The 18063-nt window shown below is 32.8% G+C and overlaps 1 protein-coding gene across 1 annotated transcript in view; it reads right to left on the minus strand.

Annotated features, from left to right (window-relative positions):
* Nucleotides 1-18063, minus strand: part of LOC133323928 (tyrosine-protein phosphatase 99A) — a 67114-nt gene that overhangs the window by 16010 nt on the left and 33041 nt on the right. Inside the window, exons 3-5 of the mRNA XM_061532830.1 lie at nucleotides 17020-17300; nucleotides 12636-12752; nucleotides 5551-5690 (exon numbers count right to left, since the gene is read on the minus strand). Of these exons, the coding sequence (XP_061388814.1) occupies nucleotides 5551-5690; nucleotides 12636-12752; nucleotides 17020-17300 (538 nt within the window). The remainder of the gene's footprint in view (nucleotides 1-5550; nucleotides 5691-12635; nucleotides 12753-17019; nucleotides 17301-18063) is intronic.

Consider the following 18063-nt stretch of genomic DNA (forward strand, 5'->3'; position numbering starts at 1 on the left):
AATTCTTTATCTACATCAGTGTTGAACAGAAATAAATTGAGAGCGTTACTGAGAGATCATCATTAAAAGTGATGATCTAAAAAAAGAGAAAAATAGAATACGTATTTTACCAGACGTTTGTTATTCAAAGGATTTCAATAAAAATGTATAGAAACCTTTGTCGAATGCTATCTAAAATTTTGAGACGTATATTGATTATTATTGTCGTTAGGCGTCTTCTACGATTTGTTTTTTTATTTGTATTATTATTCAGAAAAAGTAGTCTAACAACTTTTAAAATTTATTGTCATTGAAATAAATTGACCCTGATAAGATTAACAAAAACAATATGCAATATTATTATGACTGATAATAAACAAATCACCTGTAGACACTGAATCACTTATCGCCAGACAGAAGATGATAATCTCGGCAGTGGGATGATAAAAATCGTCATTGTGTGGGGCAACTAATGTAAATGTTATATTTATACATATTGGGATTAGCTGACTGAGAAATATATCATGTTCTAAAGGGGCAAGTTCCCAGATCTCCTCGATATATAATTATTTACGTACTTTTGTGTTGATTATTCCCGAATGGGATTGTCACAATAAAAAGGAAGTCCATTTAGCGCAGCTGATGTCTCGATTAACTGTCAAAGTGCGTAATTTCTACTTTAATTCAATGTGCAATGTTGCCAACCATGTGAAATATTTTAAGGAAAAATTTGACAGATGGTCAAGACAAAAACAACGGTTTTTGTTGTGATACATTACCTTAGTATTGCATCATGAGAATGTCATTAAATGTCAATCAGCTGATGATTGTTGACATATACATACACAAAACCAGTGTTGCATCTCCTTAGTACTGTGATTTACATCACGATTTAAAATAAATCTCGATCTAAGATGATGTATTTTGGTATGATAAACGTATCGTGATTTAAGAAATAATTTGGGAGATAAAGCAAATAGCCACGTTTTAAGTTACAGTGTAAATATGCTTAAAAGACTTTCTTCGATGATCAGTTTGTCCCAAATATATCTTAATTTATATCCCTTAACTTTTAAATGACAGCATTCCTAAAATAAAATTTTCTTTTTAAACAATTCCTTCTCCTTTTTTTGTTGTTTAATTACTATGAAAAGTCATAAATTACAATTCATCGCGTCGTGTGTTTTTTTTTCTTTGGTAAGCCTGAAAATAAGTAGCTTTTAGACTTAATGTCTTTCCAACAAAAAACCCTTCTTCTAATCTCTGATGGAAATGACGTTTTTGGTTGGCCAAAGGCAAAATAATAAAAAAACAAGGAAAGGAAATGACGCTTTATTTTTTGACGAAGTGTTTTAAATTTATGATAAGAAAATGAAGAAGATTAAATGAAAATTAAAGACAGCGAAGGAGAAAGAGAAAAACATAAGAAAACAATTGGTGATAAATGGGAAGTATTTTGAAAGAAAATTGAGCTAAAAAAGGATATCCTCCAAAAAAGGGGATAATATATTTTGTTGGGTGTTTAATTTATATAAATAATTAAATGAAATTATAATGTTTAATAAGTTTTTAGGGGAATCAATAAGATATTGTAATGTTTATGTTTTGAATAAATAACTTTATTTAATTTCTTATTAGTATGGAAATGTAGGATATTGAATCATGTAATAATTGACTCAAATAGTGTCCCATTGAATTCATCGGCAGTCAAAATTAGAAGAAATGGAGAATACGTCACTAACATCTGCTATCTAGGAAGCACTGTAACAACGAATGGGTGCAGAAACGAACGTAACCACGAGGAATGGAATCCTCAAGGATTACAACAATGAGGCCGTATTGCAAGATCAGGTGATGGTGTCACAATGGCTGATTGCATTAATGAACTGTGGAACTAGTTCCTTTTGAAAAAGGTTTTAATAAGGCATCGTATTGTTTTATTTATAATTATTCTTTTTCAAAATTATATTTTATCCACACTATTAATATAAAAATTCTAAATAAAGTTTTTTTTTTGCAAATAAGACATTATATTAAATATTCTAAAGTTTTATTGATAATATAAAATTCATATATATTTTTTAATATAACTTCATACAGACACTGGCTGTTGATATTTCCATTCTAAATCATTTACCATTAAGGTTACAAAAAAAATCCAAAAAAATAAAACACAAAGTCTGCCAAAAAATATTTCTAAATAAACCAACAATAACTGATGAAGTACAAAACTCTGAAATCAGAAAATTTTGTTTTTGCCAACAAAGTTTTTATGTGGACTAGAAAAAAATCAGACTGACTGACTTTCTTTTTTTGGGCAAAAGAAAAACAACAAAATAAAACACCCTGAAAGCAGGCCACAAAACTTTTACATGCCATTGACAGGGATATACCATACACATATTTATGCTAGCATATATTATTGCATATATTAGATAATGTAAGTGGATATAAGGGTGGAGATAATTAAAAGACAAATCTGAAGTAAATTAAATATTTTACATTTTCCATATCTAGGCCTCAGTTCTCCTACTTCAAATTTCTACAATAAAATTTATATATAAAAAACAAAAAGTATTTCGATTAGTAGTTCTGTCTGGTGATGTTCTAAAAATTAAAACCTTTGTTGTTGTCCCGACCATTTCTAAAATTTGTTCTAGTAATATTTTACATGGCTGGCAACATTACACATCGGATTTGAGTATGAACTTCGCACTTTGACAGTTAATCGAATCGTCAGCTGCGCTAAATGGACTAACTATTTATTGTGTCGTGTCTGGTTCTGAATATAAAATACAACTTAAGGTGCAGCGTTGTTCTCATGTACTAATACTTTTAGATTTTGAGAGAGCTTCGTTTTCTAGTCCTTGTTGAACAGCTGTTTACATCATCAGCTGTTTGTAAATTTTTATTAGAACTACATTGTTGATTTTAATATCATCATTTGGTAGAACAAAATCCTACTTATTCTCACAAAAAATTGATTACGTCAAATTTATTTTACTCCCAATAATCCTCAACACCTTAATGTCGAACATTTAGTTTTCAACTCTTTCAAAAATTGCTTGAGACATAACAGCAACAACAAAACCATATATAACCAATATAACGTCATGAGAGCAAAAAAAAAAAAAAAAATAATTCTTCAAAAAACTTGGAATTGAATTTGCAAAAAATGAAAATCGTTAAGAAGTGTGGAATGCATTTTGCCAAACAGAGCAAAAAAAATCATACATTCCTTTTTGGTGAACAGGACGACCTCAATTCTCATTGCATATTTTTCTGAGGTTGACTTCCAAGGAAATGCGAAAACATCAGTGTTTTGGAACAAAAAAGTTTAGAGCTCTCTCTCTCTCTGAACAAATCATAAACAAAAAAAGTTCAAAAAACTTTATAGATAACTAATAAACCATAAACAAGGGATTCCAACAGAATACAAAACTAGCAAAAGAGAAGTGTCCTGTGAGGCAGAGAGGTGTTTGGGAATACGGTTATGAAGTTAAAAAAGAAGAAGAAAAAAATTGAAATATCATGATTGAATATTAGATAGATGGACAAATTCGGGTTGTTGGGCCCAGTGAAGAATAAAATTAGTCCACGTCGCCCAAAGGTGGATATTGAGTAATTAGGGGACCAAAAGTCCAAAATTCTAAATAGAATGAACTAATAAGGAGAAGAAAAACCGGAGAAACACACAAGTCATATTGCAATGGAAAAAAAACTGCCCCATAAGTGCTCAAAGAAATAGGAAATTTTCACCAACAAAGACTAGTAAATATAGAAAAGCTAATTTCAAGACCAACCTTTGAACAAATTGCGAAGGAATCTGGCAGTAAATGGCAAGAATCTGATCGTATCAACGCGCAAGACGTCCAGAAGACTCCGACTAACTGTGGAACTTAAGAACTACAGCTTCGAGGTAGTCAACGATTTTATATACCTTGGTACCGCCATAAATAAAAAATAAATAATGACATCAGTTTTGAAATGCGGAGAAAAAAGTGTTGGCCAACAGATGTAGTCTCTCGCCAGACCAAACTCAAACTCTACAGTGTCTTGTACTACTACCCGTGCTGTTATATGGATCTGAAGCGTGGGTACTTGCGCAAGCAGATGAGGCAGCTCTTGGAGTGTTTGGGAGTTAAAAAAACATATAAAAACGAGACTGCTGATGGTTCACGCAGAAGGGGAAGGTCACGAATTCGTGGAGGATGCCATAACAAAACACGGTCTTTCAAATTGGAAAACCTGCGAACAAGATCGACGCGCATGGAAATCTTTTTTTAGTTTGGCTTATGGAACAAATATTCTGTCCCGAGCCAGCTAAGTAAGTAAGATCTTGAAGAGCATTACTAATAAAATTATTAAAATATTGAGTGAAAATTTGACACAGAACTAGTCTAAACAGCTAGGATTTGATATCTCGATTTACAAATCGAGTCGATTTAAAAGGTCATAGTCTAAATTGAATATCGGCCTTTATGACCAATATTCCTAAAAGTTCAAAATTCTTCAACCAATTTCCCACACCATCTCTGTGTTGGGTACACAAACAAAAATGAAATGGTCCCCAAATTTTCCGACAACAACAATATGAACAATTAATCTTTCCAGTATTTTTTTTTTGTTTGGTTATTTTTGTTCTCTTTTAATTTCCATTTACTTATCAATAATCTCCTAATGAAAGGCACCAGAAAAGACAAATTACTACCATTATTACAGGACATGACAAGTTGCTTGAAAAGAAAAGTTTTTGTTTTTTTTTTTGGGAATTTTTGTGGGGTTGAGAAAGTCATTGTTTTGCATTTAAATAAGGCTAAGACACTTTTTTCGTTTGCTTGTCATAAAGAATTAACCTGAACTGAAAAAAATGGGACAGCAAAATTAAAAGCATCTTTGTACTGCAAAAAAACGAGACCCCTTTGCGACGACGAATAGACCCTTGTCACGAAGATAAGAAATGAAAAAAACACCAAGTTTAACAAACCTTTCAAAATAAATTTACCACCAGCAGTAGCATGTACTAGAACATGTTGGGGCGTAAAAAATGTTGCCTTCATAAATTTATTAAAAATAAAACTGTGGCAATTTGTCTAATTTTTTGATGCCAAAAAAACTCTTTTTAAATAAATTTGAAAATAAAAATGAAATTTTGTAAAAATAATGAAAGCAATCATAAATTTTAACCACAACCTTTTATTTTTTACAGGGGTATGCCAGCGACAAACTGGGAGGTATATACTGTCACAAACAGGAAAACCTCAAAAACAAACACACAGATTCACACACATATACACGGAAAAGGCTCAGGAAGTTGTTGTTTGTGTGTGTGTTTTATTTTTATAAATAAATGGCCTCTGAAAATCAGTTAACAAAAAACGGGAAAATAAACAACAAAAAACTGCTTCCGTTAAGCATTACCACCAGTTCCTTCGTCTATATAGCCATTTAATGAATCCTTATAATTAGTAATAACCTAGCTATTAGTATACTTGTTGTTGTTGTTTCTTTGGTTATTTGTAATAAAACGGAAACCCCCAACGTTATATAGTAGTATGAATCGCCACTTACCTCCATAGGAAGAACGCCATTACAATCAGCACAATACCAAAACAGCTGAATATGATGCCAACCAAAACGGCTAAATTGTAATCGTTGTGCGATTGACGCAACAAAGGCTGTATCTTTTCACAGTTGGGCTGTAGGCCAATCTGAAAGAATGAAAAAAAAAATGGTGGAGAATAAAAATATGTTGTTAGTATGGGGTTAATTGTATTTTTCTGAAAAATAGGTGTATTTTTGCTATAAGCGACAGCTGTAATTTTATTATGTTTTATTATTTATTGCGCAAAATATTTCAAAATTGTTATTTTTGTGACAATTTTTCCGAAAATGAATGCTAATGTATATAATTTTTCAAGTGCAGTTGAAATTGTTTCTAAGGACATATTAGTTATCTAAATGTTCGGCAAAAAGTTCTGCGCATTTTTTGATTACACTTGGCTGTCGTTATAAGCGATTTCGACTATAACTGGAAATTACACTGTGACACAAAATCGAGGTCATGTTCCTTATGGGGAATAACACCCATGGCGATTATATTAAGAACCCAGAAAGTAAAAGTTTTAGAATAATGACGGCTTGAATTTTACGCTGACACATTCCAGCTATTCGTCGACTATAAAGTCGCATTCGACAACCCTATTCGTTCTGAGGTGTTTAAAGCCATGTCTGCGTTCGGTATTCCTGCAAAAATAATATTGCTAGGCAGAATATTTTTAACTGGCAAAAGGTCAGCAGTTAAGTCGGAAAGGACCTCTCGGAGCCTTTTAATACCCAACGAAGGTTCTGACAAGGTGACAGTTTGTCGAGTGATCTCTTTTACAGGTCATGCTGGAAGCAAAGGTGAACAGAAATGCCACTCTGTTCACCTTTGCCTACGCCGATGACATCGACATAATGGGTCGTATATTGCGAGCGTTAACAGCCACCTTTGAACAAATTGAGAAGGAGCCCGCCAAAGTGGGCCTGGCAGTAAATGGCGAGCAGACCAAGCTGTGGAACTGTGGAATTTTATGGTCTAAATAAGCATCGCTCGTCAGTCCAAACTCACATTCTACAAGACGCACATACAACCTGTGTTGTTATATGGTTCTGAAGCATAGTCCGACGAGATGCCGGGAATACGTTGTGAGAAGGGATGAGGATGTCTTAGCTCAAAAGCATATAATAGCGAGCCAACTGATGGTTCACGTAAAAGGAGAAGGTCACGAATCCGATGGAAAAATCAAGTGGATGACATCGTCTCGGTACATGATCTTTGAAACTGGAAGACCGGCGCGCCTTGAATTTTTTTAAATTCGGCTTATGGAACAAATGTTCTGTCACAAGCCAGCTAAGTAAAGAAAGTAATTAAGTAATTCTATATGCATTAAGAAAAATTATATGTCTTTATATGCAAATTTCAAAAGTTTGTGGTGGAGGTACTATAAGGAATGCACCGATTAATCGCATCTTACAATATTATACAGGCATGGTTAACATATTAAGTTGTGCAAAGTTTGGTTGAATTGGGATATTCCGTTCGCATGATATTACATTTTTTTATCAAAATGTTCACCATTATATGTGGGAGGTATCACATCTTCGAAATTGATCTAAGTTTGGATTAAATATTACTATGCACAAAGTCTGGATAAAATCGGTTACTCCCTTCGAGAGTTATCGTGCGGTCGGAGGTACATTTGTAAATGACTCCAAATTGTATGAAACGTATTTGGCCCAACGAAACATGGGGGTCTTATTAATATTTAACTAATGTTGACATATTATTTACTCCGCAAGAAAGTTAACACAAACAATTTAATTGCAATATCTGCAATTTTGGAAGATCGGTTTTTTGGATCTATCACTTCAATAGATGGCGCTGACATAAAGTGCTTGACAGGGTAAGGATGAATAAATAATTTATACGGATATTGTTAGCTTCTAGCCACCCATCTACCAATTCAAAAGATGGCGCTGACGCCAATCCTAGATCAAGCCAGAAAGTAGGATCCGTCGGCTCCCTCCTTCTGCGACCTCCCTGGGAAAATTTGAATTAATTTGAAGTGAATTTCATTTCACATCTTCGAAATTGATTTAAGTTTGGATTAAATATTACTATGCACAAATCCTGGATTAAATCGGTTACTCCCTTCGTGAGTTATCGTGCGGTCGGAGGTACATTTGTAAATATATACCTTCTATAAAGCGAATTATAAAATCTGTGTGTAATTCAGAAGACCTCCGCCAAACATAGGCTTAGGGTGTATATCTATCGGCAACACCGACGACATTTTTTTAAATTGTTTTTGTATATAAATCGAGATTCTATAGACTTTTTTCCAAACCTCTTTCAATAGTTTCTGTGCCGATTTTTTCCAAGTAGTTTCCTAAATTATTAATTTAATTTATTGTTTCTTTTTTATTTCATGCCTTAGCATTTCTAATATATAACATTCCTTGGCTCGACGGTAAGAAAATGACATTCTTCTTTTACTCTCCACAACAAACGACGGAAAAGCCTTGCCAAACATTGAAGTGTCTACTTTAAATGACCATAAACATTAAGGTTAAGCCACAAATGTCCCATTCTGTGACAGAGTGCAAATTAGTTTTCCTAGAGAAAAATAAAAATAATGGATACTGGAACAACAACGAAAACAACAACAAAAACACCAATAAGAAGAAGACAATGTCCTTGTGGTGGCGCAACAAATGCCAAGTAACATGTGTAAGAATGGACAACAATTATAATAATAGTAAGAGCAATATAAAGTGGTATTCCGATAATAAATGAATGTCAAACTACAACTACACAGATGTTTGAAAATAAGGCAAAGGGTTTTCTAAATACATATAATTATTCGGGACTCTTATCCACATAGCATTTTTATCCTATAAATATATATTGAATCCTAATATATTAGGGCCCTACTCCTGGTGTCTCCCGGTAAATATGCTAAATAATTGTTGATGCAAATTTGGAACAACTTCTACAGAAGGACTCTAACTCCTGAAGAAAACTAACTAACATAAGATAAATTTTCGGGATAAATGTACACCATAAATATCACAGGCCGAGTGTATATATCTGCCGGTAAATTTAGATATTTGGCGAGTTTTATGATTTGCGAGTTTTTAAATTGACATATCCTTAAGCATTGTCCTCAAGGGCAGACATTTTTCTCACACAAATTGCAATTTCCTTTGATTTATTTTTATTTTACTAATTTAAAAACACTTTTTTTTACAAACACCCTCCGTAATAAATGTAAAATAAATTCTTGAGTAAATTACGAAGTTGATTTATTTCCGGTTTACATATCCTTATCATTGGGGAAGACACTAAAAATGATGAATAACAATAAAATAAAAATAAAAAAACGAAGATGTCCATCAAAAACAGCAAAAAAAAGTAAATATACAACTAAAGTTATAGCATTGCAAAATGATAAAGAACGAAAACAAGACAAACTGGAAAGGAAATGACTTAAGGGCTTTTTACTGACATTTGCCATGACAATGCAGGAAATGTCAGTAATGCTAGAATGGCATTTGCCAAGTTCGGTCCTCTCTCTCTCTCTCTTGCTTTCTCTGTCTTGCAATTACAATAAAACAAAAGTCTTAAATGTTAGTTTTTATTTTATTTCTAGTAAATTTACTAATATGCGGATATTTATGTCTTTGATGGTGTTCTGGTGGGAAGACTTTGCTCTCCATTTTGTTGTTGTTTGAAAAGTAATACATGACTGATTTTGTAGCCAATTTACTGTGCATTTTGTAATTCTTATTTTTTTGTTGCAGACGACATATCATTATTATTTTTATAGTTATGGCAGTGGAATGTTTTTTTTTTTGGCTTGCTTCCAAGACGCTTGTTCTTTTTTGCATATTCATGGCAACTTGCATTCAACTCAACTGAACTCAATTCATTCATTTATTATGATTATTATTTTTAAAACCAATGCCATTGTTTCTACTAAAAGGTTTATATAAGGAATTACAGAGTATTTGTGGTTACTTATTGTGGTTATACATATAAATCGAACAATTAGTTCAATGAACTATATTGAAGAATTTCCTTTGGTTAGTTGCAAGAAATAAATTTCGATTCCACAAAATTATTAAAGGAACCGTTTTCTAGATGTATCTTTTAAAAAGTTTTACATATCGAATGTTGTCTAAAAATTAGTCTATAAAGCATAACCTGTATTTTTTTTAATAATTTTTATAGCCGTCGAGTTTTAGCAAATTTCAAAGTCAATTCTTTTTTTTTAATTTGGGGGAAGGTACTAGAAGAAATAGGCCGCTGGGTCTTACCTTCGAACTAGGTTTGATAAAAATATTACAATGTGTTTGGATTTAATCGGACACTCAACTCGATTGAGATTGTATTTACAAATTTGTTTATACTTTTCTGGATATTTACCAGAAGGTAAATATGATATATTAAAAATATTACGTTTGGAAGAAATAATAATTTTGGTAATGAAAATGGGATATATCGGTGCACGTTTAGATATAGCCTCTTTATACCTATATCGTCCCATTTAAGGTACTTTTTTACTTACATACAGGAAATTTCCAATACATGTCGACGTTTTGGTATAGCCGTATTTTCCAATCGAAGTGTCTTTAATCAACCATCCCTACAGACCTTTTTCAATATTGTTCCATATTTTGTACCCACTACATTTTCGGTATTTTTTATATTTCTAGCCTCATTATGGTCAACGACATTATTGGGCCATACCAATACGGCTTCAGACCTGGTACATCCATCATTGATCAAATTTTCACTCTACGACAAATCCTGGAAATGACTCACGGAAAACACATCGATACATTCCACCTATTCGTCAACTACAAAGCCGCATTCGACAGCCCTATCCGTTCAGAAGCGTTCACATTTTGCTACCATTTCATTTTCGGTATTTTTTATAGTCAATGACATTCTTGGGCCATACCAATACGGCTTCAGACCTGGCAAATCTGTCATTGATCACATTTTCACTCTGCGCCAAATCCTGGAAAAGACCCATGAAAAACACATCGACACATTCCACCTATTCGTCGACTTTAAAGCCGTCTGCGTTTGGCATTCCTGCAAAATTAATACGGCTATGCAGAATAACTTTAACTGACCTAAGGTCAGCAGTTAAAGTCTGAAAACGACCTATTGGAACCCATTAATACCGAACGATGATTCAGACAAGGTGACTGTTTGTCGTGTGATCTTTTTAACATCCTGCTGGAAAAGGTCATACGAAAGGCAATGGTGAACAGAAAGTGCACTCTGTATACCAACAACAACACATGTTACTCGCCTACAGGAGTAAATGGCGAGAAGACCAAACTTATGGTATCAACGTGTAAGATGTCCCGTAGACTCGGACCAACTGTGGAAATTGAGAACTACAGCTTCGAGTTATTCAAAGAGTTCATATATCTTGCAATCTTTTTTAAGTTCGGCTTATGGAACCAATGTTCTGTCATTTGCCGACTAAGCAAGTAAGTAAACCTCATTATCCAAGAGAGAGGATGGAAATTTGGTATTCCGAGTTTTTTTTTTTGAAAAATATATTTGCTAAAATATTTACGGGGTTTTTTTTGGAAAGGAGTGGGCCAATATTTCCCATCTACGAACGTGAACTAAGTTTGGAAGAAATATTGGATGAGCAAAGTTTGATAAAATCGGTTATTCCCTTCGAGAGTTATCGTGCACACCAGCCGACCAGACAAACAGAAAGGCAGACGGACGGACATTTGTAAATCGACTCCAAATTGTCTGAAACGGATTTGGCCCAAAGAAACGGTTCTACATTCATTTTCCAAACGTTATGGCTGTAAAGAGACATTTCAGGTTTTGGAAAATAAAATATAACATCGTACACAATTTTTAATATTAGACAATACTTTTATATAATCCTCTAGTAATTCTACAGAATATGTCGGTACTATTTCGTTAGGCTGAAGGTCTTAGCCGAATTTCCCCACCAGATACCCAGATTGAAAAATTCGGAATATAAGAAAGAGAAGGCTCTTGACTGATTGTAGGTATTTTGAATAAGTACCTCACGGTGGAGGGTATAGGGCCCAGCCGAACTTTTTTTATATAATTTTCAGGGACTAAAATTTATATTATTTCCAAAGTCTGTATCCAAAGCGTCCTGAAACGAAATGGTCACATTTGAGGCTCGGAATATCTCAGCGTCGATTCCACACGCAGAATGAATTAGTGAGACTATTAGGGACATAGGTTACCAATTGTGCAAAATTTCATTTAGAGTATGGTCCTGTAAGCGTGCCCTTGGTGGACATATAGTTGATATTTGTTTCAATATACCTTTTTAGTTATTATGAAATAAACAGCCGATCAATTATATAAAAAAATCGTATTATTCTTTGCATAACAAAATTATTGGAAAATTCTCTCATAGCTCACGACATAAAAAAAAACAGTGAACGGAGCAGTATAGTCGGATAGGTCCGACCATATGATACCCTATACAACTATCACGATAATGTAACTTTCTGCGGTTCTATGTTCTGAGCCTGGGCAATATTTTGCGATATTTGCACCCTCTTGACGATTATAGTTCAACATCTCCACTTTCTAACCCTGGCATATTTTCCAAAACTTGCTTTCCCGAGGCGAATAATTACGCCATAAACGTAAGTTTCTGATTGATTTGACCCTCGAAATATTGGCCTTCATTATCATGCCAACCATTCAAATTAGTTGGTCAAATCACCTTTCCAATGGAAAATTTGTGATGTTCGACTAATAATCGTGGCGTGTGAGCGGCTATAAAACCAGACAAAAATAAAGTTTTCGGTTAATTTCATACCCAAAACATCATCTGATCAAAATCGAAAATTATAAACGTTGTCCTTGACCATAATCAGAAGCTCAAGCTAAATTTTCTAGATGACGATCGGTATACTTAAATGTGGGTCTAGGACTAATATTTCACGCCGTCTCAAACTGTAAGGCCGCACAAAGCTATAATATCCTGACAACATAGTTGTGTAGGGTATACAAAACAATAAACAAATATTCATAATTTCCATAAACTTGTTTTAATAATATTAAATGCCACTTCACTTACCTTACGTCCTTCGGAAAATTTACCCAAAATTATTTTCTTGGGAATAATGACACTGTAGGTGGCAGCAGCAACCTTCACCTCATACAGCTGGTACATGGTAAGATTTTCGATAATCATCTGGAAAAATACAATACACAACAACAACAACAAGAAATGTTAATAGAGAAAAAACAAGAAACTAGTATTTAGAATAAATAAAACAGGAAAATAAAAACATATCATGAATATTACATAAATTTCCGGTTATTTTTTATATTTATATTTGTAAAATAAAAATATATATATATCGTATATTTAAATATTTGCAACAGCACACATAAAATGTTTTCAATAATAAAAAAATAAACAAATACACCAAGGATTTTATTTTACATATCTATGTCTTACTTTTGTGAATCTCTCTGTGAGTGCGGGTGTGTGTGTGCATAAATGTGTTGTTGTTTTTATTTCAAATATACCAACCAAATATTGTATCAAATTTTATTTGAATATGTGCTAACGATCGAAAACAAACTTTGATTATGATTTTGAATTGTTGTTGTTGCTGCTGCTGTTGCCTTTTTTGCGAGAGTCAGTCGTCATCAGTTATATTTTTCCATTCCGGAAAGGATAAACTTTATCTCGCAGGCTTTTAAATGTTTTCACAGTCGAACGGAATCGAACGGGAAAAATGTTTATGTGTGCACATTGACGTTTGTGAACGTCAACAATATATCAAATATGTATGGGGATATGTTTATATGCATTTATATGTATTTTCATTCATATATATTTTCATGGCAACATTGATTCATCCATATGGATGCCGAATATATCTGCTGTATCTTTCAGATACAGGCATGCATGCATATTCATGTGCCAAAAAATTCACTGATTAATTTGAGAGTATTGTGATTCGCGTTACATATTTTGTTTTTATTGTTGTTATTTTATTTTAAATAAATTTAGATGAGATTTGTGAACGTCAACAATATATCAAATATGTATGGGGATATGTTTATATGCATTTATATGTATTTTCATTCATATATATTTTCATGGCAACAAATTTTAGTAGAGATTTGGAATTTTACAACAACAAATATGGTTATTGAAAGCTTTTATTGTGAGACCAGCTTACCGCCGGATATCAATATTGATTTGAAATTACACGTTTTACAGTAGAGTGTAGTAGAGCGCATACAAATTGAGGAATTAATATTTAATGGTATTCGAATGTAAATATTATATGAAGAAGTGAATTTAATAACTATAAAGGGAACATCAAAATATATGTAAAAACAAAACTAGTATGATTAAAAAAATATATTTTAAAGAAAATATATTTGAAATAAAACATAAAAACTCTAAACTAAAATAGTTGTGAATATAATTTGATTGTAAAAGCAGTGAACGGAGCAGTATAGTCGAACTGTTCTATATTCTAAGCATGGTCAATATTTCGCGATATTTGCATGCTCTTGACCGATTAAAAGTTAACAGCTCGACTTTATAACCCCGGAATATTTTCCAAATCTTATTTTCACGAGTTGAATATTAACACCATAAAATAAAAATGTGATCACTTTAGGTTTTGGTTGATTTGACCCTCGAAATATTGACCGATCATCATCTAAACAGCCGTTCTAAGAATTTGATCTGATCCCCTTTACCGTCTAAAATATGTGATGCTCAGCTAATAATAATAAATGCCTCTAGAGCGACTAGAAAATCTGATAAAAAATCAAGTTTTGGATTCATTGCACCCCATATCATAACACATTGAGACCTTTTGAATATTTACGTATAAATCCCACAGCCATATTATTGGCTTATATCCCCTTGGATATACTATCAAGTTCTCGGGTCTACGCCATAGAATAGAAAATTTGTAATTTTTTACACAAAATTCTGGGTCCATTTGACCCGCTAAATATGGACCGACCTTCATCAAAACAGTTATGCTTATTCTTTAGTCAAAACTCCGTTTCCCATGTAAAATTTCGAAATGTTCAGGTCATAATTGTGACCTCTAGAGCGAAAAACTGACTAAAATAAAGTTTTTGGCTCGTTTGATCCCCCCAAATATTAACGGATATTTTCCAAAAACAATAGGAACCTTATTTGGCACTGATATTTCCCTTGGAAAGTTTGACTAATTTTAAACAAATGTACTCAGTACAGTTTGGTGTACGTGTTGTGTTTTTTATAGCGCTTTGAACAATAAATTTGCTAAGAAAATAAAAATCCTCTTTATAAAATTTTATTTTAAAACATTTGGGCGCCATCTGACATTTCCGTTGGAGAGTTTGAATATTGTTAGTATGGGTTTGGCGTACGAGCTTGTATTGTGTTGTTTTTAGTTTTAAAAAATAAATTCGCTAAAATTGGGGTCAAACACATGTCGTCAGCGCCATCTATCGGATGGGTAGATTCATATGCCTTAAAATATGCATACCTAAAATAATTTTCGTCATAACGTTTTTCGTATTGCAGATATTAAAATTAATTCGGTGCCATATGAAAGCTACAATTGTATATTTTATTATGAATTAAATAAATTTATAAAATTCCATGTAATTACATATGAAATTAGGCTTTGAAGAATAGTTTCTCACTTGTTCTGTTACAGTGGCTCCGAATATACTATAAATTGTCCTTTCAGTTTCCCTGAGGCACACATTTTAGATGTAGGTCCCTTTTCATGAATTATTTACATCTTTGCCCCATTTTCCAAATAAAGTAGTTGAATTATGGATTTTTCAGAGGATAAAATAAATCCTTCTAGAAAACTTTTGTTATAGGTCCTTTAGAAAAATATGCAATGTGGTCATAAGTCCGGCGAATACATTTTGTTCGTTTTACGTTTACAGAAACAGGCTTTAAATTTTCGTAATGTTGAAGGTTTTTCTGGCGGAAAGAATTTTTTTCTTAACGAATAAAATTTATATACATATATTTTTGGTCGGATTGATTGTCTCAAATATATTTCTACATATATTTTAACAAGACTTCAAATACCTTCTCTTACATATAGTTACACCTCATAACATGTGTATGTACATGACAATTTTCTCCTTGGGTGTGTGTGAGATATACTATTACACTCTGGCATTCGGTTGTCACGCACACTCCCAACAAAGTTTCGATGCCAAAGCGCAGTGCATTTTTTGTTTGGTTTTCGTATTCTCCTTTTTTCAACATTTCAGCAAAATTATTTTCTATATTAGATTTTTGTAACGGAAAACTTTTGTGTACCAAAAAAAAAAAAAAACTGGAGGAGGATGGGGAGGAGTGAACCCCTACAAAAAATTGGCAAAAATATGAAAATGTTTTTGAAACTATATATTCCAATATAGAAATATAAACAAAGTTTTTGGCATTTTTTCACAACTACTTGCACACTTTATAACCATGCCACCCACACATGAGTGTCTTAGTGGTGGTGTGTGTGTAATTTTTGTTTTATATTGAAAAGAGATTTCTAATACAAATAACTGAAAAAGTTAACACCTTGTTTTTGTTTTTTTTTTTGGCTGGCATGGGAAAAATTTTGTGTTTCAATATTATATCATGATGATGAATTTTATGCTGGTGTAAAATAGTAATAATTTTTGTAGACCATCATATAAAGACCTGGGGGTTATTTTTTGAAAAGAGCGAGTTTGTTTTGAATACGTATGATGATTTTTTACAGGGTCCTAGTTGAATTTTTGAACCCATATGGTTATAATTAGATATTTTTTCCATCTTTTGAGATAATAGCATTTCTTATGAGAGAAAATTTTCAATATTCAGTGTCAGTGGTATGACATGAAAAAATCCGATTTTAATAGTTCGTCATTGCAGATTATGACTGTATATCCGCACTGTTACAATACTATTACTACTATTTTTTACAAATAAAAACGAAATCCTAATAAAACTTTTAGCGTTGGGAATTTTGTCGTTTGAATTTAGTTGGTCATTTACAGCTTTCAATTTTCATTTGATACTTTGCTAAATACCGTTAACAACATGGCAAACAACATTCCAACGGACAAAGTTAGCCGTGAATTTGCTCTGCCATGTGTGTGTGTGAGTGTTACAATTTCATTATTCGGCATTTTTTAATTGAACACAGTTGTTAACATTTTGCAGAATTGAGTATTGGAACTTTTTTGATATAGCATCAATTTAATATAGATTAATTGATGAATATTTTATTAAAAACATTTCAATATATATATGAAAAATAAAGGAAGATTTTTTGAAAATGGATAAAGGAATGGGAAGGGTAATAAATTGGAAAATGTAAAAATACAAGTTTTCAATATAATTTTAAGTAACGTTCAATATAAAATACGTTTGCAGTCACATTGCAAAATTTAATCTTTTAAAGAGATAAAAAAGTGTCTATACTTACAGCTGTTTCCAATTCCTTGGCCGAGGCATTTATCCTGATATCTCGATGTGTATCCTGCCCCATAATTTTCGTTTTAATTATATAAAAATCAATGTTGTTGTAAAATTCCAAGGGCCGCTTCCAGCGTATGGTTAATGAGTTCTGTGTGTGACATGTCAAATTGACAATAATTGGAGCACTTGGCACTCCAACGTCGGTGCGTTGCACAATAATATCGGAGGATTCGCCTTCATTTTTGGTAGTGAAAGCATTTACCTTAATGCGATATTCGGTGAAGGGTTCTGCAATGGAAAAAAACGGAAGAATGAGAAATTAATATATCGATTGATTAATGAAATAATCCTTTAAAAAACTAAAGGATGTGAGTGAGAGAATACGTTTGTGTTATATTGAAATATGAAGGATTTTTAACGGATATTTTTTGCAAAGATCATCAAAGACACAAGCATCGTTTTTTTTTTTAAATAGTTGCTACCCTACACAACCATGTTGTCAGGGTATTATGGCTTTGTGCAGCCCCCAGAGTTTGTCGCGGTGAAATATTGGTCCTAGACCCACCTTTAAGTATACTGATCGTCATATCTCGTCTAGCTGAGTCGATCTATACATGTGTGTCCGTCCTACCGCCCGTCTGTCCATTATAATTTGAATGTGGGATGGGTTCTGGCCAGTGAAGACCCTTATTGTTTTTGCTAATGGTCTGTGGATATTTAGGGGATGAAATGAACCAAACACTTTATTTTTGTTTGATTTTCTAGTCGCTCTAGAGGCCATAATTATGACACGAACACCACGAAATTTTACATGACTATTTTAATTAAGATCAAGAGTAATTTTGCAAGGACTTTGACTGACTATGCGTGGATTTCAAGAAGTTTATTTTTATGCGACTTATATTTTTAAGGGTATTATATCAAGGACAATCACTGCCATAAGCGTGGATTTTTAAGAATTAATTTTTAAAGGATCCTGACTGACATACGCATAGATTTTTAAGGAGTATTTTGCAAGGATTGTGATTGGTATAATCGTGTATTTCGAGGG

This window comes from Musca vetustissima, unplaced genomic scaffold, assembly GCF_032173495.1.
Source record: "Musca vetustissima isolate MV318-11 ecotype Yass unplaced genomic scaffold, APGP_CSIRO_Mvet_v1 utg41969, whole genome shotgun sequence".
Classification (NCBI taxonomy): Eukaryota; Metazoa; Arthropoda; class Insecta; order Diptera; family Muscidae; genus Musca; species Musca vetustissima.